This window comes from Elgaria multicarinata, chromosome 4 (assembly GCF_023053635.1).
Source record: "Elgaria multicarinata webbii isolate HBS135686 ecotype San Diego chromosome 4, rElgMul1.1.pri, whole genome shotgun sequence".
Lineage (NCBI taxonomy): Eukaryota > Metazoa > Chordata > Lepidosauria > Squamata > Anguidae > Elgaria > Elgaria multicarinata.
The window spans coordinates 140,376,103-140,401,525 of NC_086174.1; the positions used below are offsets into that span (position 1 = coordinate 140,376,103).

Consider the following 25,423-nt stretch of genomic DNA (forward strand, 5'->3'; position numbering starts at 1 on the left):
TAAAATTTTGTATACTTGTTTTTATCTCAATTTTAGAATTTCTGTAAACCGCCCAGAGAGCTCCGGCTTTGGGGGCGGTATATAAGTGTAATAAATAAATAAATAAATAAATTCTGGGAGTTGTAGTCCAACACCTCTGGAGGGCACCAGGTTGGGGGAGCTACAGAAATCGAGAGACCTCGACGACGCCCTTCTTGTATTCTCCTTTTCCTTCGGCAGGTGGCGACAGCCCACGAAACCCGTGAGAAGAGGGGGCTTCAGTGCCAACGTTAAAAATGGCTCCTGCGGCTTCCCTTCCCACGAGAAAGAGGGCTGACCGCTCTGGCACAAGGCAACACCATAGATGCGGGTGATTCAATGATCAGTACGACCCCCCCAGGCAGAAGAAGGGATGGCCGTTCTAGCTCCGCGAGTCAGTCCCCGGCGGCCGTTGAGTCTCGGTGGACGAAGGCCTTCCGTTTCTCCACTCCTCCACCCTCCTCCTCGTGGAGGCTGCCTGGCTACGGTGGCCGCCACAGCTCATCTTAAGCCCCTCTCTCCGCGATGCTGGAGGGAGCGGAGGAGGAGAGCTGGGCGGCAGCAGCAGCAGCAGCAGCAGGGCAGAGGTGGTGACCGTCGTGGTGGCTGCTGCGGAGGGACGGCCAGGCTCTCGGCTGCTGGCTCTCTTCCCTTTGTCGCCGAAACCTCCCCGGTAGCAGAGCCAAGGAGAAGGTAAGCGGAGCCGTTCTGGAACAGAGGTGCATCCAGGTCAGCATCCCACGTCCAGCCAGATATTTCAAGGACCGGAGCTCAGAAACAGGGCATGGATAGGGTGACCCTATGGAAAGGAGGGCAGGGCTCCTGTGGCTTTAACAGTTGCAGAGAAAAGGGGATTTCAGCAGGTGTCATTTGAATATATGGAGAACCTGGTGAAATTCTCTCTTCATCACAACAGTTAAAGCTGCAGGAGCTATACTAGAGTCACCAGATTTAAAAGAGGGCAGCTTTAACTGTGGTGATGAAGAGGGAATTTCACCAGGTGCTACCTGCATCCAAATGACACCTGCTGAAATCCCCCTTTCAATGCGACTGTTAAAGATACAGGAGGCCTGTCCTCCTTTCCAAATGATCACCCTAGGCATGGAGGCAAGTGTAGAGTGACCATATGAAAAGGAGGACAGGGCTCCTGTATCTTTAACAGTTGTATTGAAAAGGAAATTTCAGCAGGTGTCATTTGTATATATGGGGAACCTGGTGAAATTCCCTCTTCATCACCACAGTTAAAGCTGCAGGTGCCCTGCCTTCTTTTAAATCTGGTCACTCTAGTATAGCTCCTGCACCTTTAACTGTGGTGATGAAGAGGGAATTTCACCAGGTTCTCCATATATACAAATGACACCTGCTGAAATCCCCTTTTCAATACAACTGTTAAAGATACAAGAGCCCTGTCCTCCTTTCCATATGGTCACCGTAGGCATGGAGGCATGTGACAATTGCTCCCCCTCATCATTTGTGGTTCCCCCAATGTATTCAAATGCATCCGGCTTCCAGGAATGAAGGTTGTGTTTAGATACTGCATTTTGCAGCTGTCGAGTGACATCCTGCTATCCCCGAATCCATCCAAGCCCATTTCAAAGCCTCCGGAGTTGCTGCTCACTGCCGCATCTTGTGGCAGCCAATTCAAAAGTTGCCTTTTTTCCTTTGCTGGGTGCCCTCCAGATGTGTTGGACTATAAGTCCCATCATGCTAATGTTGCAAGGATAGTGGAAGTTGTAGTTAAACATATCTGGAGGATGCTGGAAAAGGGGAAGGTTGCTGAAGTGTGTTGTGTGAGTTCATCATATGTAGCACATGTGCTTCTTTTTTTTTTAACAGTCCTGGGGTTCTTGAATTCTGAAAACTTAATCAGGTTTAATAAGTGCTCCGTTTTTAGCATGTGAGATATGGTAATTTTTATACAAGCCAATGGAAGTTTGCTATTGTACTGTCTTCTGTTTGATAGGATGGAGAAAGAGAAAATCTTAATGAAATCTAACGTTGCTGCTTCTAACCTCCTGCGAACATTACATTCTCTCTATCTCTTTGGTCACTTCTGCGATGTCACAATACACACAGACCAACTTGGAATCCAGGAGGAGTTTTCTGTTCACAAAGCTGTATTAGCGGCTTCCAGCAATTACTTTAAAAGCCTGTTCCTTAGTGACGAGATGCTGAATGCTCAGAATTGCGAAGTCACCCTCCAGGACATTCACGCTGAAGAATTTGTCTCCTTCCTAAAGTTTGTCTATACAACTGAAGTAGAAATTGAAGTGGACCGGCTGCACCGGATAAAGGAGGTCGCTGAAAGGCTTGAATGCAAGGATCTGCTTGAGGTTTTTGAAGAAATGAAGGCAGATATGAGTGTTCATTTGAAATGCCATGAAAGCGGTAGGTCTCTCTGGAGTCAAACGGAACAAGTGGAAGACAAAGAACAGAGTGACTTGTCCCAAATCCTGGCAACACCTATGAAGAGGAACCTTTGGGACAGAAAGAAGCATAGAAAACTGTCAGCTAGTTATGATATTATTGAAGGTCAAACTGGACATCCCAACAAACACGGGGCTGCTTTTGCAAAGTCCAAAGGTGAGAAAGCACCGTCAACTGCACATAGCAAAATAGACCTGAATGACATCCACAGCACAGGCAATCCCATCCAAGAGCAAAATAAGACCAGCCTGCCCTCCCTAAATCAGGTGGACTCAAAGGAAACCTGCATTGTTATAAGCAAGCTATTCCCTGGCCAAAAGGAGGATGAAAATAATTTGATTCTTGGTGAAACGAAACTCAGAAAATCCCCACGTAACATATCGAAAGTCATGCCACGAACCTACGCCTGCGACCAGTGTCATTGTTCTTTCCATTTTGCCAAGCAGTACCAGGCACACACGCAGCGGAAGCACGGCACGGATCTGGTCGTCAAATATAACTGCAGCGTGTGCGACCAGCTCTTTCCCAATTGCCAAAATCTCCGACGACACAGGCTCGCCGTTCACAACAATGAGCAGCGCTTCCCCTGCGTGTTGTGCGACAAAAAGTTCAAGCGCCAGAAAGATCTCAACGATCATACCCGGCGGGTGCATGCAAAGAAGCAGAATCCTCAAAGGTGTCCCTACTGTGACAAAGTGATCAGTTCCAAGTGTGGACTGACTGTTCACATCCGAACACACACGGGGGAGAAGCCTTATAAGTGTGAACGCTGCCCAGCACGTTTTGCTCAGAGATCTGCCTTTAATACTCATCTAAGGTAAAGTCTTCCCCCCACCCCCATTTTTCTTTTTTGTGTGCAATTCAGAGTATTGGGAGACAGGTTTTTTTTTAAAAGTCCTCGCTTCTTTAATGTTAGAAATTTTATCCAGAAGCTAGCATAAGTTTGTTTGCTAGCCTTAAACTCCAATCCTACACTGACTTTCTTAGAAGTAAATTCCATCGTACTTGATTTTTGACTTGACATGCATAGTATTGCACCCTTAGTGGAGTTTAATTGTGTGTGTGTATCAGTTAAACAAATATTTTCAAAATTACATTTGGTCCTGTAAGTATAAAATATTTACTGCACGGTTTGCAAGTCAAACTCATGCAACTTAGGGAAGGAAAGGAACCTCTCGTGCAAGCACTGAGTCATTGCTGACTCTTGGAGGGACGCCAGCTTTCGCTGACGTTTTCTTAACAGGCCTTATAGCGTTTGCCGTTGCCTTCCCCAGCCATTATTACCTTCCCCCCAGCTAGCTGGGTACTCATTTTACCGACCTCGGGAGGATGGAAGGCTGAGTCGACCCGAGCCGGCTGCCTGAAACCAGCTTCCACTGGGATCGAACTCAGGCCATGGGGAGAGTTTCGGCTGCAGAAACTGCTGCTTTACTGCTCTGCGCCACACGAGGCTCCATGCAACTTAGCCTCAGCGTAAAAGAGATTCAACACTCCCGTGCTAGGGCTTTCTACTTGCTGCTGCCGGTGCTTGGGGCAAGATCCTAAAATATTAGTTCAGACTTTCAGTAAGTCCCAAGAATTTTATTTCCTCAAGTTAGATTTCATTTCATTTATTTTCAACATTCCTATCCTGCCTGTCTGTACAATTATATAAATAAAAATTAAAATTAAAAACCTCCAAGCTGGCAAACAGGTATCACATTTTAAATATATCAAAAATCACCTATTTTTAAATAAATAAATAAATTGGAGTCAGTATAAAAACAGCAGTCAAAAACTTTGTTTTAAAAGGCCAGGGTTGAAAATTCCTGCTGGGAATCTAGGGCCATAGCTAGACAGGGTGAAATCCTGGGGTGATCCCTGGGATTGTCCCTGTGCGTCCACATGACGCACAGGTTATCCCGGGATCAGGGAGGGGTGATGCCTCCCTTGCCCCAGGATCTCACCCTACCCTGTGGCCAGGCACCGCAGTTTATCCCGGCTCCTCGTGGTTCCTCGCAAAGAGCCGGGACCCGCGCACGGGGCACAGAGCAACTCAGGAGCTCTGTGCCCACTGAGGGTGGGGTGGGGTGGGTGGAGCAGGATTTTTTTTAAAAAAACAACCCACCTACCTTTTGCACAGGAGTGCTCATGCGCTGCTGCCCCTTTAAAAATAAAAAATGGTAGACACGACACCTCTCTCTCTGAGGTTGTCGCGTGCCATGTGTAAACAGAGGGGGGATTTCACGATAAAAACATCCCGAGATCTTCATCTTCACCCCTTCGTCACGCAACAGGTAGGGAAGCAGTGGTAGGATCAGGTGAACTTCTGCAGCACAATCCTGTGTGTATCTGCTCAAGACTAAGGCCCATTGAGGTCAGTAGGGCTTACTCCTAAGCGAGTGGGTATAGGATTGCAGCCTTGGGTGATGCCTGCACCAGCCCTATATCCCGGGATCATTCCTTTGCATCCAAATGCCACATAGGGGATCCGGGGAGCAGGCAGGGACAATCCCTCCATTTTCCTGGGATAACCCTTAGGTGTAGAAAGGGCCTTAGATGCTTTTCAGTGGGGTGACCTTAGAATAATATGGCTTTAGGTGAATTTGTAGATTATTTGTGTATGTGATTTGGACATACCTAACTTTTATATACACCATTACGTTTTTCCCATCAGAAAAATTCATGAATCCAGGCAAGACGGGAAAGTCATGCCTGGTTACTGGACGAGAGTCCCACCAACAGAAAGAGTGGATCTTGTAGATGGTGAAATTGACATGAATAACAAAACATGTCATGAGGTACCAAATACTGACTTACCAAGAGAACTTGTGGGTGAAAAAAACTGGGAGCTTGAGAGAGAATCCAGACGTTCTCCTACAATGGAAGCAGAGCCTGACAATAAAGAGGAAAGGCAGGAGCAACGTGATATTAAAAGAGGGGCAGCTGATGAACGCAGGGCTGTGGTTGGAGAAGACAGTGCTAAAGGAGAAAAGGAGAATGGAGCCAAAGCCGATGGCAGTGAAGATGATGATGTACCATCTTCAGATGATGATGATGACTCAAAGGATCAAGGTGCAGAAGAAAATGAATCAGACGTAGACTTCAAAATAAGGGAAGTGAGCAAAAACGAGGCAACTAAAAAATCTGCTTATGTTATAACCTGTCCAAAATGTGCTGAGAAGTTCGTGTCGCGGAAAAAATACGTCGACCACTGCAAAGACGTCCATCACTCTTTGCCTGGTAAAGTCTATCAGTGTGATGTGTGTAGCAAGTCCTTTGCTAGTTACAACAGCTGGAAGGAGCACCGTGCTTGTGTTCACACGGAAGACCGGCACTTTGCCTGCACCCTCTGTAATGCCACATTTAAAAGAAAGAGGGACGTGAGGACGCACTGTGTGCGGAAGCACGAAGGGAGAGTGAAGCGCCCCCTCTGTTCGGTCTGCGGAAAGATCTTAAGTTCTAGAACAGCCTTAGTCTTTCATATGAGGACCCACACAGGAGAGAAGCCATACCAGTGTGGCATTTGCTGCTCACGATTTGCTCAGCCATCACAGCTCAAGATTCACACCAGGTCAGCCACTACCGTCTCTTTTTCTCCCTTCCTTCGTTGACTTCTGCATGCATTGTCTACGGTAGACCTGTGTCCTCCAGATGCATTGGACTGCAATGGGAATTTTGGGAGTTGCTGTCTGTGGCATTACCCCTCAGTTCTGTTCCCTTAGGTATGTCTGGCTTTGTATGTCTAGTGAGTGGAGAACGTTGGACTGAGTGGGTGTGGCTAGAGATGCTGTGAAAGGGGAGGAGGCGTATAAATGTGGGTTGGTTGGTTGGGAGTGGGCAGTGTCAGTGAGGATTGTCAGTGGTGTGGAGAGTGAAAGGAGAGAAGATTTTGAGAGACTTAAGATTACTGTTATTATTAAAACTAGTAGATTAAGCAGGTTAACTTGAATTTGAAGTAACTAAGATCTGTTAAACAAAAATAAACATTTTATTTTATTTTGTTACCTCAAACCACGTGTCTGCTTGGCTTTATCCCCTGCTCTACAGTTACTATTGTAAACACCTTATATATAACCTTCAGCTTACTACATACACAGTAAAACCTTTTCAGATTCTAGTCTTTACCCTCTCATAGGAGGGAATGGTTGTGTTTTACCCTACCCTCAGGTAGTTCAAGTGGTGGTGCTTAGCTTAAGGAGGGTTTGTGTGTCAAGGCCTGGTGTGTGAGGCCTGTGTCGTGACACAGTCCAACGCATCTGAAGGGCGCCAGGTTGGGGAAGACTTTGGGTACTTCTGTGCAGCTCATTCTGATTGTGCATATTGAGTAGTCAAATGACAAAACGAAGATCCGGGGGGGGGGGGGCAATCTACTTTTTTCCCTTTGGGTGTGTAGCCATCAACCCTCGGTAGACTTTGGAGGATAAATGACGATGATGATAATAATATAAATATATAAATTTCAGTTATGTTATTTATTATTAATAGCCTCGTGTGGTGCAGAGTGGTAAGTGGCAGTTACTGCAGCCGAAACTCTCCCCACGGCCTGAGTTCGATCCCAGTGGAAGCTGGTTCTCAGGCAGCCGGCTCAGGTCGACTCAGCCTTCCATCCTCCCGAGGTCAGTAAAATGAGTACCCAGCTAGCTAGGGGAAAGGGAACTGCGACTGGGGAAGGCAATGGCAAACCACCCCGCTACAAAGTCTGCCAAGAAAACGTCAGCAAAAGCAGGCGTCCCTCTAGGAGTCAGCAATGACTCAAGTGCATTGCAGGAGAGGTTCCTTTCCTTTTCTTTTCCTATTTATTATTAACACTTGTAAAGCACATAACATTTTCTAAGCACCCTGGCAAACTATTTGTAATAAACTCTGACAAACTATTTGCCATATTCACTAAATAGGAAATTTCACAGTAGAATGTGATCTTAAACTGCTTTCTCGGCATCTTCACATTTCTCTAAATGCAGGTCCCATACAGGTGAGAAGCCGTATATCTGTGAGGACTGTGGGGCGTGCTTTGCAGACAGAGGCAAGCTTAATGGTCACAAGAGGACACATACAGGTAGGTGTTCAAATCCATTCCCTGAGTATGGCGAGGGGCAATGCATATTGATTCCCCATTCTTCTGAGGACTTTTCATGAGTTACACAAGCACAGATTTCTCCTTCCAACACATACATTTCTACATTGGATGACCATCTGCAAAAAGCTTCTGTGGCATATTAACACAGGAAAAAAAGCTGTGGAACTATTGCAAAAAGAGGGTTATATATTTTCCAGGAGAAGAAAGAAATCAAATCTATTAGAAAAAACAACGCTGAAGGGTGGAGAAAAGTCCCCCTAAATTCTCTTCAGAAATCTCTTGTGGGTAATTGTCAACCTGGGTGACCAGTGAGGGAAATGGTTTGTTCCTTTCCTTCACAGGAGAGCGTCTCTTCAAATGTGATGTGTGTGGAAAACATTTTGCTACCAATGAATACTTAAAATGCCACAAGCGCTGCCACATGGGAGCCAAGCCGTACAAGTGTGATGTGTGTGGGAAAACCTTTGGACTGAGAGCCTCATTAGCCCAACACAGTAATGTTCATGCAGGTAATACATGCTCTTTTATTATTATTATTATTATTATTATTATTATTATTATTATTTTTATTTATTTATTTATTTATTTATTTATTTATTTATATAGCACCATCAGTGTACATGGTGCTGTACATTGGGGTGGAAGATGGAGGAGATAAATGTGCAAGAACAAGCTTCTGTGTCAGCCTTCCCCAAGCTCTTGCCCTCCAGATGTTTTGGAGTACAACTCTCAGCATCTCTGACCATTGGCCATAGTTGCTGGGGCTGATGGGAGTTTAAATCCAAAAGCTCAGGAGAGCATCAGCTTGGGAAAGGCTGTGTCACTCATTTCTATCCAAACTACCCACTAACACAGCCTTCCCCAACCTGTGGCCTCCAGTTGCTTTGGACTTCAACTCCCATCAGCCCCAGCAACTATGGCCTGGGGTCAGAAATAATGAAAGTTGTAGTCCAAGATCTGTAGTGCACACTGAATTAGGAAACTGTGTGTAGGGTCATCTACACATTCCATTTCGTCGAAAGTGCGGAGATTGTGACACAAGATGGAACCTTCTCTGTGGCAGCTGTGAGGTTGTGGAACTCTCTCTTCCCAGGGAGGTTGACCTTGCCTATTAACTAATAAGGGGCATTGTGTATAACTGGTTTGATCTCAGAGGGTATTTGCAACTCAAGTAGGTCATATTTAGCTGGTGATGTTTCTGTAGACTGTTTTGTTTTGTTCCGGAACTTGTTTTGTTGTGTTTCTGGTATCACTACCGTTGTAAGCCACTTTGTAGATCCATTTTGAGTCAGAATGCAGGACAGCGATATCTTTTTTTAAAGAAAAAATAAAAATTGCAGGGATTTTAAAAATGCCCTCTAACATTTTCTTTCTTTCCAGAGACTCCTCCCTATTTCTGTGAGCAGTGTGGAAAGACGTTTACTCAGCAAGGAGCCCTTAGGCGTCACCAGCGTATCCACACTGGAGAAAAGCCATACAAATGTAGGGCTTGTGAAAGAACCTTCACGGACATGTCCACCTTGAGGAGGCATGTCCTGGTATGTCCTCTGGTTTGTGCTATCAATTTTAACAAGTCTTTTCATCCTTGTCTGCTAAAATGCTTTCTTGATGCCCTAGGTGTGTGTGTATATGTGTATGTACGTATGTGAAAAAGCCCGTCATACGACAGGTGTATTTATTGGCCCGTCTGCTAGGCCGGAAGGTCCTGGCAGTTATTTTTCTGGAACTTCCCTAGAAGGCCGCAGTTTTGAGAAACGTCACTAGAAGGCGCCAAAGGGCAAAAACTACTCTGTTTCTTCGATTCTAAGACACACTTTTTCCCCATATAAACATCTCTAAAAATGGGGTGCGTCTTAGAATCGCGGGTGTGTCTTAGGGTTGTTTTTTCTGTTGGTGGTACTGAAATTAGTGTGTGTGTTATAATCGATGGCGTCTTACAATCGAAGAAATACGGTATAACTGGTGAGGAGGAGCAGCCTGGCATTTTATATATAGGATATAGATGTTTAAAACTCTTAGAGCAGGCATGGAGAACCTCCAGCCCACGGGCCTAACACAGGTCTATTAGAGGTCCCCCATCTGGCCCATCAGCTCCCCTGCTTTGTCACTGATCAGAAAAAGACAGATTCCCTGCTCTCCCACCCACACTGCATTTTGGCTTTAAAAAACAACCAAACATTGGTGCCAAGGGAGACTTTTTAAAAGCCTAACTGCAGTGTGTGCGCGTGTTGGGGGGCATTTTCAGGAGGCTGCTGGAGAGGGCCAGACTACCTCCCTTCTGCAACAGTGTGATCTCCCCTGAAAAATCACGCCTCTCCCACTGGGTGGGACAGCGTGTGTGTGTGTGGGGGGGGGATCTGGCCAAAATAGCACACAAGGCACACAACCACTATAGTATAAATATAAAAGTCAAAGACAGGCTGAACAGTTATAACAAACCAAAGGTTTTATAACAAGAACAAAAATTCAACATTATTGTAACAAAATCAATCTTTAGCAGATAACATAAAAGTTATAGACAATTGCAATGTTGTACAATTGTAACAATAGTATTGAGACACAGGCAGGTCTCTTCAATATTTCAAAACCTAATGAACAATACAATAGAATGTAGGAGGAATCTACAGTGTAAAGTCACAAATTAGTCTCTTCAGTGTTTATGGACCTTTTTAACAGGCTACCAGTTTAAAAATCCTGTTTCCGCGAGTTGCTTCGTCAGAGACACTGAAAAGAAATAATAATAGATAAAAGACTTTTTATCCCCCATAAACAAATTGAAAATCCAATCATAATATTGCGGGTGCGAGAAGTATTCAGCTTGGTGTAAGAAGTGGGATCTGGACATTACTTTCAGATGCCAGCAGTGGGATGTGCCACCCACTCACCTCAACTGCAGCCATTTGCCCCCTGATGTGCTTGCCTGGAACCATTCCAGCCCTTGGGCCAAAAAAAGTTTCCCCATCCTTGGCTTAGAAAACCCAACTGGTAAATATCCTTGCTGTACCCCTCCTCTTCCCGTCACCACTCACAATGTGGCACAGTTGCTGTGGCAGGAAGGAGAAAACAAAAAGCACTGCTGAAGAGGCAAAGAGAATTAACCGGGATGATCAGGGGTCTGGAAACCAAGCCCTATGAAGAGAGACTGAAACAACTGGGCATGTTTAGCCTGGAGTAGAGAAGATGGAGGCGAGACATGATAGCACTCTTCAAATACTTAAAAGGTTGTCACACAGAGGAGGGCCAGGATCTCTTCTCGATCCTCCCAGAGTGCAGGACACGGAATCATGGGCTCAGGTTACAGAAAGTCAGATTCCGGCTGGACATCAGGAAAAACTTCCTGTTAGAGCAATACGACAATGGAACCAGTTACCCATGGAGGTTGTGGGCTCTCCCACACTAGAGGCATTCAAGAAGCAGCTGGACAACCATCTGTCAAGTATGCTGTAGGGTGGATTCCTGCACTGAACAGGGGGTTGGACTCGATGGCCTTTTAGGCCCCTTCCAACTCTACTATTCTATGATTCTAACACTGCACCCGTGACTTCTGTCCTGTCCCGGGCAACACCGCTACTGCCGTGTGCAGGGCTTACACAGCTCTGGAAAGCAGAACAGCCAGCGTAGTGTTCCGAAGGCCGCTGTCATTATTGAGGAGCCTTTGAGTTGGCAAACTTCAGTCCCATTGTAGTCAATAGAACTTTAAGTTAGTTGCAACTGACTGAAGCTCCATTCATTTCGGTGGGAGTAAAGCCTGACTGATTTCCTTTGCTTCCTTCACCCCACCTCCTTTATATTGGCACGACAGTGTTGCTAGTATTGGGGATTAAAGGAGGCTTCCTGGCAAATAGGTCAAAGTTTTGTGTGTCTCGCTGCAGCTAATGCAGGCTCAGGCTCCCTTAGTCTTAAAAACACATACAACTACTTAGTGATATAATAAATTGGTGGTGATCTCATTTGTTTTTGCTTTTTGACAGCCATAATTGCATAAAGACTTTATTGCATAAAGACTTTTTAATTTTTATTTTAGAAGGTTTCTATGTTTGGCATAATCAGATCAGAACTTGAATTTTAAAAAGTAGTTTTGTTTTCTTCCCCTGCTGTAGGTCCATGACCGGAATGCTCATTGGAGGAGTTTCTTAATAGATCTTACTATCAAAAAGGATCACAACTGGTCCAAAATAGAGACTTTATCTAATATCTGTATGGAAGAGGACTCTCCACCAATTTGGTCTGGCATTCAAAGTAAACTTTATAAACCAGAAAGCGTGAGTGTAAAAAAAGGGGAACGCTTATCATCTAATACTAACATTAAAGATCCTGGCCATTCCCTTACGTATTTATAACTATAAACACTCAAGGTACAACTATAACCAGTCAAGGTAAGCATTTCTCATACCTTCAGCCTGTCCCTTGTGTGGGAACATTCTCCAACTGCCCACAAGTTCTACAGATGAGCTATGCTAGCATTTCAGCTTCACCAGAAGATGGGAGACACAGCCACTAGCAGCTCAGAAGTGCTTGTGGAACTGCATGGAAATGAAGCATTTCTTTTCAGCTTAGATGCTGGCTTCACTAAGAGCTTTCTGGGAGTCAGATGTTCAACGGAGTTCACAAAGCCATTACTGGTTTTAACAGGAGTACAAGAGTATCTCCTAAAAACTTTTTGGGACTGTGTTCTCAGAACCCTATCAAGGGAGGTGTGAGTAATGCTTAATTCCAGTAAAGAGAGAGGTCAGTACTCAGGCCTGTACATGTGCACAGGAACAAACCATTGCTCCTCTTTGGGGACAGGTGTGGAAAGAGACTGGTTCTGGTGCTATACAGGATGATAAGCGTAGGCTGGTATTTGTCAAAAGATAATGGTTTTATTTAAAAGTTCAAGAAGGCGCAACGTTTCGGATCGTCAGATCCTTCGTCAGGAGCACTGATTGACGCTTTGGACAAGCAGTTTTTTGGATAAGAAAACACAGCTCTCCACGAAGACTCTCTATAGAATAAGTGTCAATCAGTGCTCCTGACGAAGGATCTGAAGATCTGAAAGGTTGCGCCTTCTTGAACTTTTAAATAAAACCATTATCTTTTGACAAATACCAGCCTACCCTTATCATTCTGTATTGCACCAGAGCCAGCCTCTCTTTCCACACCGTTTTGTGGTGCTTTTTCTCTCCCCCCCCCCATCCTCTTTGGGGACAGACTGCATATGCTCAGTACTGAGGGAAAGGTGCTCCGTATGATCAAACACCTCCCATTGTAATAATTCCCAGGAGGTTAGCCGGGTTAGTCTGTTGCTGTAAAATCAACCAAGTGTTGTGGCACCTTAAAGTTTAATGTATTTATTATGGCATAAGCTTTCATGGGCTGCATTCCACTTCATCAGATACACAGGGTGTTTTCCTCTGTTACCATGCCTGGGCATGGGGAGTTTGTAAGCATTGAGATCAGAGGGAAACAAGATGCAGAAAGTACAGTGACAATCCTGTTACCCACAGTGGCCATTCACAGTTGTTTCTGATAATACAAAAGTCCTGGCTTTGGGCAAGGCAATTAATACAGGTAGTGTGGTTTTACAAAAACCTTTATCCCAATCCAAGCTGCACAAGATAGAATTAAACCTCTTAATAAATTGTCACACAGCTGTCTCTTGTTCTTGATGAATTGTAACTCAGCAGTCTCTCCCCTTGAAGTTTCTTTGCTCCAGAATGACCCATTAAGGACAGCGGGCTCATCTACACCAAGCAGGATATTCCACTATGAAAGTGGTATATAAAAGGCAGGAGCTACACTACTGCTTTATAGTGGTAATGAAGTGCGCTGACAACTGTTGGGGGCCATAAATGCAACAAAAAGGTGATAACCTTAACCTAACACAATATAAATGAAAGTAAAGAAGTTAAGGAAACAAGTTAAAAATGCAATTTTATAAACTAAAATATAATGTTAAAAGTAACATGCAGAGCATTTCACATGTACAATAATACAACAAAACAATCAAACTGCTAGACAAAAAAATGCTCAGTAGACTTAATCACATCTACACCAAGCAGGGTATAGCACTATGAAAGTGCATGAAAGCAGTAAATGGTATGTGTCATGGGTCCCAACAGTTGTCAGTGCACTTCAATGCCGCTATAAAGCAGTAGGGTGGCTCCTGCCTTTTATATATCGCTTTCATACCACTTTCATAGTGGAATATCTGCTTGGTGTAGATGAGCCCAGTGACAGAATATCCTGGGAGGTTGAAGTGTTCTCACTCCTTTTTTTTTTTTTTAATATTGCCATTTCTGATGTCAAATTTAGGTCCATTTTTCTTTTGCAGAGAAAATGTAGAATGCAGAGGAGCTTTGCTGGCAGATAATGACATTGAAAGATGAACAGGTGAAGAAACCTGATATTTTGGGTGACGTGACTGGGTCCTGTATCAGTATGGCCAGGTTCATACTATGGTGCTCATGAATTCAGCATTGTTATGGAGGCACAAGTTGTAAGGGTAAGGCGAGGGTTAACTGGGGCTTGGAACTGGAGTGTCTTTTAATTTGTGAATTTTATGGTTTCATAGGATGAGAGATAAGGAAGCCAGGCAGCTGTATGGGGGAGAAGACTGGAGCCAGGCCGGTTGTAACTGTCTGTCCTTGAGTGATTAAACAGCCCAAGCGAGAGGTGTGAAGACACTCCACGCATCAAAGCTGAAGGGAGGGGGGAAAGGAGTGAAAAGGATGGTATAAAGATATCCCCTGTGAAGGGAACCAGGGGTGTCGGCTGAGATCGGTCTGGGTGACGTATGAGATTGTAGTTTTAGTCTTTAGCTTGCCTACACTGGGTTCTTATATATATGCATGCTTTTATAGTTTTATTCTGCTAATCCCATGTATTCCTACCCTTTTCCTAATAAATGGTCTTAAACCTCCGTTTGTGAGCTGTGAGTGTCTGTGCCTGGGGATCCGTGCTAAATCCAGTCAAGAAGCCAGCTGGGTGCTGGGCGCTCTTCCTTTACATGGTGGGCAGCGCTGGGATTCGACACGGATCCGGAGGGGTGAGACACTGGTAGGAAAAAGGGGATAGAAACGAGGCATAGGTACGAACCCAGTGTGAGCAAGGTTGAGTAGGCAGCCGACAATGTCTCAGGATTGTGGAGCAGCAGCTCCAGGTGTGGAGTTGTTGGGGGCGACTTCTCAGGAAGGAGCGGAAGGGAATCCCATCGCAGCTACTATTGAGTGGGTGGTGGAGGGGACGCCTAGCTCCGTGGAGAGGGCGCGGAGGCGACACGTCGAGCCGCTCTGGACGCCAGGTGAAGGGCAGGAAGGAGCGTGGTACGACGTTCGACCCAAAACCCCATACCCTCAGGGGATGGAAGGCGGAGACAGCCCAGGCATGAAGGCGGAAGAGGAGAACAGTGAGGTGAAGTTACGACGAATGTATACTGAATGCTTGGAGCTGGTGACGCGCCATTTGAAGGTGGTCGAGATGGAGAGAGAGGGGGCCCGGGGGCAATCGCTGGCGGGGTCAACGAGGCACTGATTCGACCGACGAGCGTTTCCGGTGTACCAGGAAGGCGACGGTGTGGGGGCTTTTCTGGCGGTCTTCGAGGATACCTGTGACGAATTGGGGGTCCCAGCCGCCCAAAGGATGAGTCTGCTGCGCCCACAGGTCTCTGGGACTTTGAGGGAGCTGATTGCCACCATCCCTCGAGAGCTGCAGCAAGACTATGGGCATTTTAAGGCAGTAGCGAAGGAGCAGTATGCCCTTACGGCGGAGCATTGTCGCCAAAAGTTTAGGCAGCTCACCAGAAATCCAAAGGAAACCTTCGTGGCCTTTACTACACGAATGCTGACCGCAATGGAAGCCTGGTTGGAGGCGGAGGGAGTCCGCGACCTCAAGGCGGTGAAAGATCTGATGGCCAAGGAGCAGCTCTATCGACAGTTCCCCGAGAAATACGATGCCTGGATGGGGGAAAAGAACCCCAAGACGCCGATGGAGGCTGCTCAGATGGCAGACCAACTACAAGTGTTTATTTATTTATTACATTTTTATACCGCCCAATAGCTGGTATAGTGGAAAAGCATTGGGGGAACCCCCCGGGTGGCAGAGAAGGGTCCAGAGAGGCGTCCAGGAGGAGTGTCGGCAGAGAAGAAGACGGACTGGCCCGGGAAGGAGCGCCGAAAGAAAGGGAGTGCCCCACCAGCGGCAGTGGCGGCGGCAGGGCCCCAAGTGAGCGGAGGGTGCTTCTACTGCAAAGAGCCCGGGCACTTGAAGAGAGAATGCCCAAAGCTGGCGGCGAAGCAGGTGGGGGCGAGCGGCGGCGGTCCAGCTCCACGGCCGGTGGTGCAAGCGGTGGCGGCCCCACCATCACCGGCGTCCCCGTTATCAAACTGGAGCGACGACAGTGAGGGAGAAGTTGCTGACCTGGAGTGGGAGTACATGAGCGCCGAACAGGCCGGAGTGGCCAAAGCAGTGGTGGGGCCAGAGAAGCCAGGTTCCTCTTCTGCCATTGCCATGCGGTTGGTGACCCCAGCGCAGTTCCAATGGAGTCGGAAGAAATTCTGTGAGTGTGTGGTGGTCGATGGGAGAAAGGTGCGGGCTCAAAGGGACACCAGCACGGATTTAAGCAGCGTACATGTGGGCCTGCTCAAGCCGGAGCAGAAACTTCCGGGCCGAACTGTGACAGTAACCCCTTACGGAGCACCTCCTTTCGAGGCGCCGCTGGCTCGAGTAAAGATTGAGTACCGGGGATGGAAGGGAGAATTGATTATACTCACACACACTGAGGGGCCAGCTTTCCTGTTGGGGAATGACTTATGTTTTAAAGTTACACAGCTGGCCGTGGTTACCCGGGGGAAAGCCGCCCGGAGGGGAGAGGACTTGGGAAGTGAGACGGAGGATGCCCCTTTAAGCGGGTCACCCAAAGCCGAGGAGGAGGGAGGGGGCCCTGCCCCGGAGGGCTTGGACACCCCAGAGTTCTGACAAGAACTTCAGCAAGACCCCACCCTACAAGGGTGTCGGGAGTCGACGGGGGGGGGGCTGTCAGAAGGAAGGGGAAAACCGGGCACGGCAGTGTTCGCCTGGGAAAGGGGATTGTTGTACCGGTTATTCTCGCCCAAAAGTGGGGGCAGGGTGGAAAGGAAACAGCTGGTGGTGCCCCAGACGTTGCGGAGGAAGGTGCTAGAGGCAGCCCACGAATTGCTATGGGGGGGCACCTAGGGATTTGCCGAACCTTGGAGCGGGTGAGCCGGGATTTCTACTGGCCAGGGGTAGCCCAGGAAGTACGGGACTTTTGCTCCACGTGTGAAACCTGCCAACGAATAGGGTTTCCCCAGGACCACTCGAAAGCCCCACTTCGCCCTTCTCCCATTACGGAAGTACCGTTCAAAAAGATGGGGGTGGATATACTGGGGCCATTCAGCCCGGCAACCTGGTAGATTATGCCACCCGGTTTGCGGAGGCGGTGCCCCTTTCCACCATTTCCGCCCCGCAGTTGGCAAAGGCTATGATGACGGTTTTCACCCGCTTGGGAGTCCCCAGAGTATTGGTGCACGATCTGGGGGGGGGGGGGTTCATGTTCCAGCTGCTGAAGGAGCTATGGAAGCTGGCCGGAGTGCAGCAGTGTACTTCCGCGGCGTACCATCACGAAGGGAATGGGCTAGTAGAGCGGTTCAACCAAACGCTAGGGAAGATGCTGAAGGCGTACACCACCAAGCACGCGGCGGATTGGGACCAGGCCCTACCCTACCTCCTCTTTGCCGCCCGAGATGCTAAAAGCGATAGCTTGGGGTTTTCGGCGAACGAGCTGGTGTTCGGGCGGGAACTGAGGGGCCCGCTAAAGCTGCTGAGGGAGGGGTGGGAAGGGCGGACATCTCCCACCCCTGTTTCGGTAGTGGCGTATATGCAGGATTTGCAGAATTTGTTGAGGGAGGTAGGGGAGGCTGCACAAGAGAACTTAGCCCAAGCCCAACAGACGCAGAAAGGGTGGTATGATAGGAAAGCGAGGCAGCGGGTATTCCAAGAGGGAGACAAGGTGCTAATGTTGAAATCGCTGAAGCCGGAAAAGCTGGCGGTCAGGTGGGAAGGTCCCCTGGTGGTGGAGAAGAAGTTAAATGAGATGAATTACTTGTTAAAGGATCCCGCATCCCCACGCCGCTCGAAGGTATACCATGTAAACATGATGAAGCCGTTTCAGGAGCGAGCTGTTCAGGTGTGCCAGGTGGGGAAGGGGGGTCCGTTAGACGAGGAGGCAGGAATGGATGTATTAACTAGTTACCAGGGAAAGGAGGGGCTGGCAGACATCCAGATACCGGAGGAATTGGGCCCAGAGCAGCGAGAGCAGCTGAAGCGGTGTTTGGGGGAGTTTGAAAAGCTGTTTTCGGGGCTGCCGGGACGGACGTCCCTGACGACACAGTCTATCTGCACCGGGAATCATCCGCCGGTCCAGTCCCCCCCTCATCGGCTGAACAGCCGACAGTTGGAGATAGTAAACAAGGAGACTGAGGAGATGTTGGTGATGGGGGTCATAAAAAAAAGCCACACTCCCTGGTCCTCCCCCCTCGTACTCGTGGCGAAGAAAGATGGTTCGGTCCGTTTTTGCGTGGACTTTAGAAAGCTTAACAGTATTTCCACGATGGCGGCTTATTCCATGCCACGCACGGACGATCTGATAGAGACGCTAGGGAAGGCCAAGTACATCTCCACATTAGATCTAACCAAGGGGTATTAGCAGGTGCCATTAGATGAGGACGGTGCCTTGAAGTCTGCCTTTTCTACCCCTAGGGGGCACTATCAGTTCACAGTGTTGCCATTCGGGCTCTCGAATGCCCCGGGAGGCTTTCAGACGCTTATGGACCGGGTTCTGGAGGGGTTAGGGGCTTTTTCGTGCGTTTACCTGGATGATGTGGCGGTGTTTAGTGACACCTGGGAGCAGCACTTAGAACATCTGGCCCAGGTGCTGGGGCGGCTGCGGGAGGCCGGGTTAACTGTGAAGGCCTCAAAATGCCAATTTGGAAGGGGGGAAGTGACGTATCTGGGGCATCGGGTGGGGCAGGGAGCGTCCCCTGGAGGCCAAGGTGGAGGCAGTCCAGCAGTGGCCTACCCCCCAAACTAAAAAACAGGTCCAGTCCTTCTTGGGGTTAGCGGGCTACTACCGTAGGTTCGTTCCCAACTTTAGCCAGCTAGTGGCCCCCCTGACCGATTTGTGTAAGAAGAGACAGCCAGTGAGGGTGCAGTGGACAAAAGCCTGCCAGCGAACATTTGAGGGGTTAAAGGAGAAGTTAAAGCGCGCACCCATTCTTCGAGCGCTTGACTTTGATCAGCCGTTCGTGGTGCAAACGGACGCCTCGGAAGCCTGGTTGGGAGCGGTGCTGCTTCAGGAAGGAGAGGGGGTGCAGCTCCAGCCCGTCGCGTTCATCAGTAAAAAGCTGCTGCCGCGAGAGGGTATTGGCTACTATCAAAAAGGAGTGCTTGGCCATCGTGTGGGCAGTGAGGAAATTACGCCCCTACCTCTGGGGTCGACCGTTTCAAATACAAACAGATCATTCCCCGCTGTGCTGGTTGTCCTGGGTGAAAAACACCAACCAGAAGTTGTTAAGATGGAGCTTGGCACTACAGGATTATGAGTTCACCATTTCCCATATTAAGGGCAAGGATAATGTGGCCGATGGGTTGTCCCAAAGCTTTGGGCGAGAGGGAGAAGTTGAGGAACAGTGTGTGAAACCCCTGCCCCCGCGTGGGCACAAAAAAGAGAATAAAAGGAAAAGGGATCAATGTGTAAACCGGGAAAAGAAAGGGGGAGATAGGATGGAATTTTCTAGAAATTCCATCTTAAGGGTGGAGGTGTAAGGGTAAGGCAAGGGTTAACTGGGACTTGGAACTGGAATGTCTTTTAATTTGTGAATTTTATGGTTTCATAGGATGAGAGATAAGGAAGCCAGGCAGCTGTATGGGGGAGAAGACTGGAGCCAGGCCGGTTGTAAATGCAGGTTGCTTACCTGTAACTGTAGTTCTTCGAGTGGTCATCTATGCATTCACACATATGGGCTTTGCGCCTGCGCAGAGACCAGACCGGAACCTTCTATAGCTGAGTGGAACGTTTTTGGCTGGAACCTCTCCCCCACGCTACCGCGCATGTCCATGGGGTTCCCGCCCTTACCTCAGTTTACAGGAGTCCAACATTGTGCCCCCATAAACATGAGTGTAATTTCAATAAAGTACATTCCACATATAACTGTGTCATTTATAAGTCTCACACCACCAAGTGGGGATGGTGGGTGGGTTGTGTGAATGCATAGATGACCACTCGAAGAACTACAGTTACAGGTAAGCAACCTGCATTTCTTCTTCGTGGTCTCTATGCATCACACATATGGGCGAGTAGCAAGCTGATATATCCTTGGAGGTGGGTTGGTGCATCATCTGAAGATCTCCGAGAGCACTGTCCTCCCAAATGAGCAGTCTTATCTCGCACGGGTGTCCAAACTCTAGTGTCTAACAAACGTGGACGGAGTGGACCACGTTGCAGCTCTACAGACTTCTGTCAAAGGAACACCTCTGTCGAAAGCAACAGATGTTGTGACGGCTCTGGTAGAATGAGCTGTCACAGGTTTCACAAGCATTAGTTTAGAGATAGAGTAAACAAGTTCAATTGTCTCTACAATCCAGCGTGACAGTCGCTGGCATGAAACAGGGAGTCCCTTATAAGGCTCACCATAACAAATAAACAATTGCTTTGTTTTCCTAAAACTCTCTGTCCTAGCCTTGTAAAAGGCAAGAGCTCTCCTTACATCAAGTGTATGTAAAGAAAACTCAACAGGTGTTGTTGGATTCGGAAAGAAAGCTGGTAGAGTGATATATTGGGACAGATGAAAGGTTGACACTACCTTAGGCAAGAAGGCAGGGTCTGTGCGTAGCACAACCTTATCTTTGTGAAAGATAGTGTAAGGAGCATCTATCCTGAGAGCTCTAAGCTCACTTGCACGTCTAGCAGAAGTGATGGCTACTAAAAAGACAGTCTTGAATGTTAGAAGCCTAAGGTCAGATAAGGCCATGGGCTCGAAGGGCTTCTTTGTCAATGCCTGTATACCTTATGGCCCTCACCCAAGCACAAAACACACTATAATATATATATATATATATATATATATATATATATATATTAGGATAGAATAGAAGAAAAGATGTTAAGAAGCGAGAAATGAGCGAAAAGAGGAAAGATTTAGAGTAAAAGAAGGATTTTAAAGAGAAAAACGCTAAGAGGTTTTGGTTATATGGTCTGAGCACAATGGCGGACAACGAAGAACTGAGGTAAGGGCGGGAACCCCATGGACATGCGCGGTAGCGTGGGGGAGGGGTTCCCGCCAAAAACGTTCCACTCAGCTATAGAAGGTTCTGGTCTGGTCTCTGCGCAGGCGCAAAGCCCATATGTGTGATGCATAGAGACCACGAAGAAGAACTATCTGTCCTTGAGTGATTAAACGGCCCAAGCGAGAGGTGTGAAGACACTCCACGCATCAAAGCTGAAGGGAGGGGGAAAGGAGTGAAAAGGATGGTATAAAGATATCCACTGTGAAGGGAACCAGGGGTGTCGGCTGAGATCGGTCTGGGTGACGTATGAGATTGTAGTTTTAGTTTTTAGCTTGCCTGCACTGGGTTCTTATATATATGCATGCTTTTATAGTTTTATTCTGCTAATCCCATGTATTCCTACCCTTTCCCTAATAAATGGTCTTAAACCTCCGTTTGTGAGCTGTGAGTGTCTGTGCCTGGGGATCCGTGCTAAATCCAGTCAAGAAGCCAGCTGGGTGCTGGGCGCTCTTCCTTTACACAAGTGACCTTGGTGGTGCAGTAGACTTTTTATCAGCCTAGACAGGTGCACCAGCTATGACCCAATTTGGACAGAGATGTCCTGGCTACAGTTATACATACTCTGGTAACCCCTCATTTAGATTACTGCAATGTGTTAGGTGCCTTTGAAAACATTCCAGAAACTTCACCTGATCTAAAATAGGGCAGCAAGATTAATATGATTTATGTAATCATATTATACCAGTACTTCCAGTCAGTTTCTGGGCTTCATTCAAAGTGCTGGTATCAAAGTTTTAGGCCCTAAACAATTTAGGGCCAGAGTATCTGGAGGACCACTTCCTCTTGTATATACCTTAAAATTTTCATGAGATGACCTTTTGAAGAAGATGGCTACCAGAGGGAAGGCCTTTTTGGTGATGGCATCCTGATTATGCCCTCCCTTGAAAGGCTCACTTGGTATTTACATTAGGATCCTTCTGGGGTCCGGTGAAGTCCTTTTCATTTTCCCAAGCCCTTTAAATTATGTTTCAGTATATTGATGTTGGAACTTATCATTCCCCTCATTTGGTTTTAGTGCTCTTTTTAAATTATTATTTTTTGCTGCTCTGTGTTGGATTTATGCTGATTTCAGTATTGGTTTAGATATTCAACCCATATCCAGTTATGGTTTATTTGATTGTATTTTGCTGATTTTAAAGTATTTTGCTGATTTTAAAGCTTTGTGAACTGCCCAGAGGTCTTGGTTAATTGGGTGATATAGAAATCCCATGCATATACTAAACAAAATGCATTCTTTAAATGTTCCATGTAAAGGTTTCCTGCTTCTCATTTGGAGGGATGTTCCTCATTTCAAAATTTTGAGATTGAGACGAATACATTTGAAATCTTTACTCAGCATTTTGTGTATCTGCTATTTTAACTACATGATAATAAAATTGCAGAACTGCTTCCCTTTATCTAGTTAGTTATTCCATCTGTATTCATTCTTTTGAAAGGACATAATGACTTTTGAATCTTTATTGTTATTATATATATGCAACAAAGATAGCGACCCTGCATAGCGTAGCTAAGATCTGAACATGAGACTTGCAATGTATATATTGCTAACAAAGGGCAAGAGGACAAATCTCTGCCCCTAGCTTACAATCTAAAATTCGACAGTGAAGAGAAAGGGGAGAGAAGTAAAAATTAAAGGATTGCCTTCACCAGTACAGTCTTGCCCATACACTTAGATCAGGGCCTCCGACTGTGATCATATGCCAACCGGTTATAACAACTAAGTTGGCAAGTACAAGGGGCAAAGCTTTCTCAGTGGTGGCCCCTCAATTATGGAACTCTCTTCTTGCTTGTTTGTGTCTTACACGTTTGGTGCAGGCCTTTAAGAAAGAACTAAAAACTTGTTAGAACAGCCGTTCCTGAATAGTTAAGTCTGTTCTGTTCTCAACAATCTCAAACTTGGTTTAATATCCTCAATTTGCATGTTAATATATTTATATGTGCTTGTTTCTAATCCCAGTTACTGTTTAACTTGATTTGTGAGCGCATATTTCTGAACAGTAGGTTATAAATATTGAACAAAAAAACGAGGCAGGGTTAAACATGGAAGCAATACACCATTGTTTCACTTAAGACTGCAATCCTCTATCCATTTACTTGAACTCAATGGGACTTCTGAGCATACACATACAGGATTGCTCTGTAAATTATACAGCATGGCAGCTAGGGATTGAGCCAGAGGCTTCACAGCAAAGTATATATATTTTAAGAGGACTTTGAAAGAAGCGATGTGGCATCATGTTGGACAGTAGGAGCTGGAGCATGAAGATGAGGAATGTATTGGGATAAGAGGGCATTAAGAATGTGGGTTAAGGCCACGAAAGGCCTTAAGCATAAGGACAAAGAACTTGTGCTGGATTCAGCAAACAGAAAGCCAGTGCAGGGATTTAAGAAGGGGTATCTTATAGAGAAAGAAGAGTTTCTTGGAAGAAAGGTGTGATATAAATGTTAATAAATAAAATAGTTTGAGGAAAGGAACAACAGGAGAGGGGTGCTGTCTTCATGACATTTTGGTGGCTTCCCATAGGCACCTGATTGCCCACTGTGGGAAACAGAACGTGGGACTAAATGGCCCTTTTGCCTGGTCCATCAGGGCTCTCTTCTTAAGAACATAAAAGGACGTACCAACAGCATTCTCCAACCTCGTGTCCCCAGATGTTTTAGATCACAACTCCCATCATTACTGTCCATTGGCCACAGTGGCTGGGGCTGATGGGAGTTGGGAATCAAAAACATCTGGAGGGCGCCAGGTTAAGGAAGCCTGATCTACTAGTTCAGGCTGCAGGGAGGGAGGGTTTGTATGCTTCAGTCCCATTAGCCTGGCAGAACCCTTCCCTGCCTCCGGGTGGCTTGCTTTTTACATACTAGCAGGTGCATTTTGGCTAGGGTGACCATATGGAAAGGAGGTTGTTGTTTATTCGTTCAGTCGCTTCCGACTCTTCATGACTTCATGGACCAGCCCACGCCAGAGCTTTCTGTCGGCTGTCGCCACCCCCAGCTCCCCCAAGGTCATGTCTGTCACCTCCAGAATATCCTCCATCCATCTTGCCCTTGGTCGGCCCCTCTTTCTTTTGCCTTCCACTTTCCCTAGCATCAGCCTCTTCTCCAGGGTATCCTGTCTTCTTATTATGTGGCCAAAGTACTTCAGTTTTGCCTTTAATACCATTCCCTCAAGTGAGCAGTCTGGCTTTATTTCCTGGAGTATGGACTGGTTTGATCTTCTTGCAGTCCAAGGCACTCTCAGAATTTTCCTCCAACACCACAGTTCAAAAGCATCTATCTTCCTTCGCTCAGCTTTCCTTATGGTCCAGCTCTCGCAGCCATAGGTTACTACGGGGAATACCATTGCTTTAACTATGTGCACCTTTGTTGTCAGTGTGGTGTCTCTGCTCTTAACTATTTTATCAAGATTTGTCATTGCTCTCCTCCCAAGAAGTAAACGTCTTCTGATTTCCTGGCTGCAGTCAGCGTCTGCAGTAATCTTTGCGCCCAGAAATACAAAGTTTGTCACTGCCTCCACGTTTTCTCCCTCTATTTGCCAGTTATCAATCAAGCTGGTTGCCATAATCTTGGTTTTTTTGAGGTTTAACTGCAATCCAGCTTTTGCACTTTCTTCTTTCACCTTTGTCATAAGGCTCCTCAGCTCCTCCTCACTTTCAGCCATCAAAGTGGTGTCATCTGCATATCTGAGATTGTTAATGTTTCTTCCTGCGATTTTTAACTCCAGTCTTGGATTCGTCAAGCCCAGCACGTCGCATGATGTGTTCGGCATACAAGTTGAATAGGTAAGGTGAGAGTATACAACTCTGCCGTACTCCTTTCCCAATCTTAAACCAATCCATTGTTCCGTGGTCTGTTCTTACCGTTGCTACTTGTTCATTATACAGATTCCTTAGGAGGCAGACAAGATGACTTGGTATCCCCATACCACCAAAAACTTGCCACAGTTTGTTATGATCCACACAGTCAAAGGCTTTAGAATAGTCAATAAAACAGAAATAGATGTTTTTCTGGAACTCCCTGGCTTTCTCCATTATCCAGCGGATATTGGCAATTTGGTCTCTAGTTCCTCTGCCTTTTCTAAACCCAGCTTGTACATCTGGCAATTCTCGCTCCATGAATTGCTGGAGTCTACCTTGCAGGATCTTGAGCATTACCTTGCTGGCATGTGAAATAAGTGCCACTGTACGATAGTTGGAACATTCTTTAGTGTTTCCCTTTTTTGGTATGGGGATATAAGTTGATTTTTTTCCAGTCTGATGGCCATTCTTGTGTTTTCCAAATTTGCTGGCATATGACATGCATCACCTTGACAGCATCATCTTGCAATATTTTAAACAGTTCAGCTGGGATACCGTCGTCTCCTGCTGCCTTGTTATTAGCAATGCTTCTTAAGGCCCATTCAACCTCACTCTTCAGGATGTCTGGCTCTAACTCACTGACCACACCTTCTGAGCTATCCCCAATATTATTATCCTTCCTATACAGATCTTCCGTATATTCTTGCCACCTTTTCTTGATCTCTTCTGTTTCTGTTAGGTCCTTGCCATCTTTGTTTTTGATCATACCCATTTTTGCCTG

The 25,423-nt window shown here is 46.6% G+C and overlaps 1 protein-coding gene across 2 annotated transcripts; it reads left to right on the forward strand.

The window, feature by feature from the left end:
- The first annotated feature begins 652 nt into the window (after positions 1-652).
- LOC134398089 (GDNF-inducible zinc finger protein 1-like) lies at positions 653-22,232 on the forward strand. 2 transcript variants are annotated; one of them, XM_063125296.1, is made up of 9 exons: positions 653-711; positions 1,982-3,262; positions 5,102-5,998; positions 7,389-7,483; positions 7,846-8,013; positions 8,885-9,042; positions 11,605-11,766; positions 13,818-13,979; positions 21,310-22,232. In XM_063125296.1, exons 2-8 carry the CDS (start codon positions 1,983-1,985, stop codon positions 13,854-13,856), a joined length of 2,799 nt encoding a protein of 932 aa, XP_062981366.1. In that variant the 5' UTR covers positions 653-711; position 1,982; the 3' UTR covers positions 13,857-13,979; positions 21,310-22,232. The 2 variants fall into 2 exon arrangements, with proteins under 2 accessions (XP_062981366.1, XP_062981365.1); XM_063125295.1 differs by lacking the exons at positions 13,818-13,979; positions 21,310-22,232 and having other exon boundaries at positions 11,605-12,133.
- Positions 22,233-25,423: the final 3,191 nt, after the last annotated feature.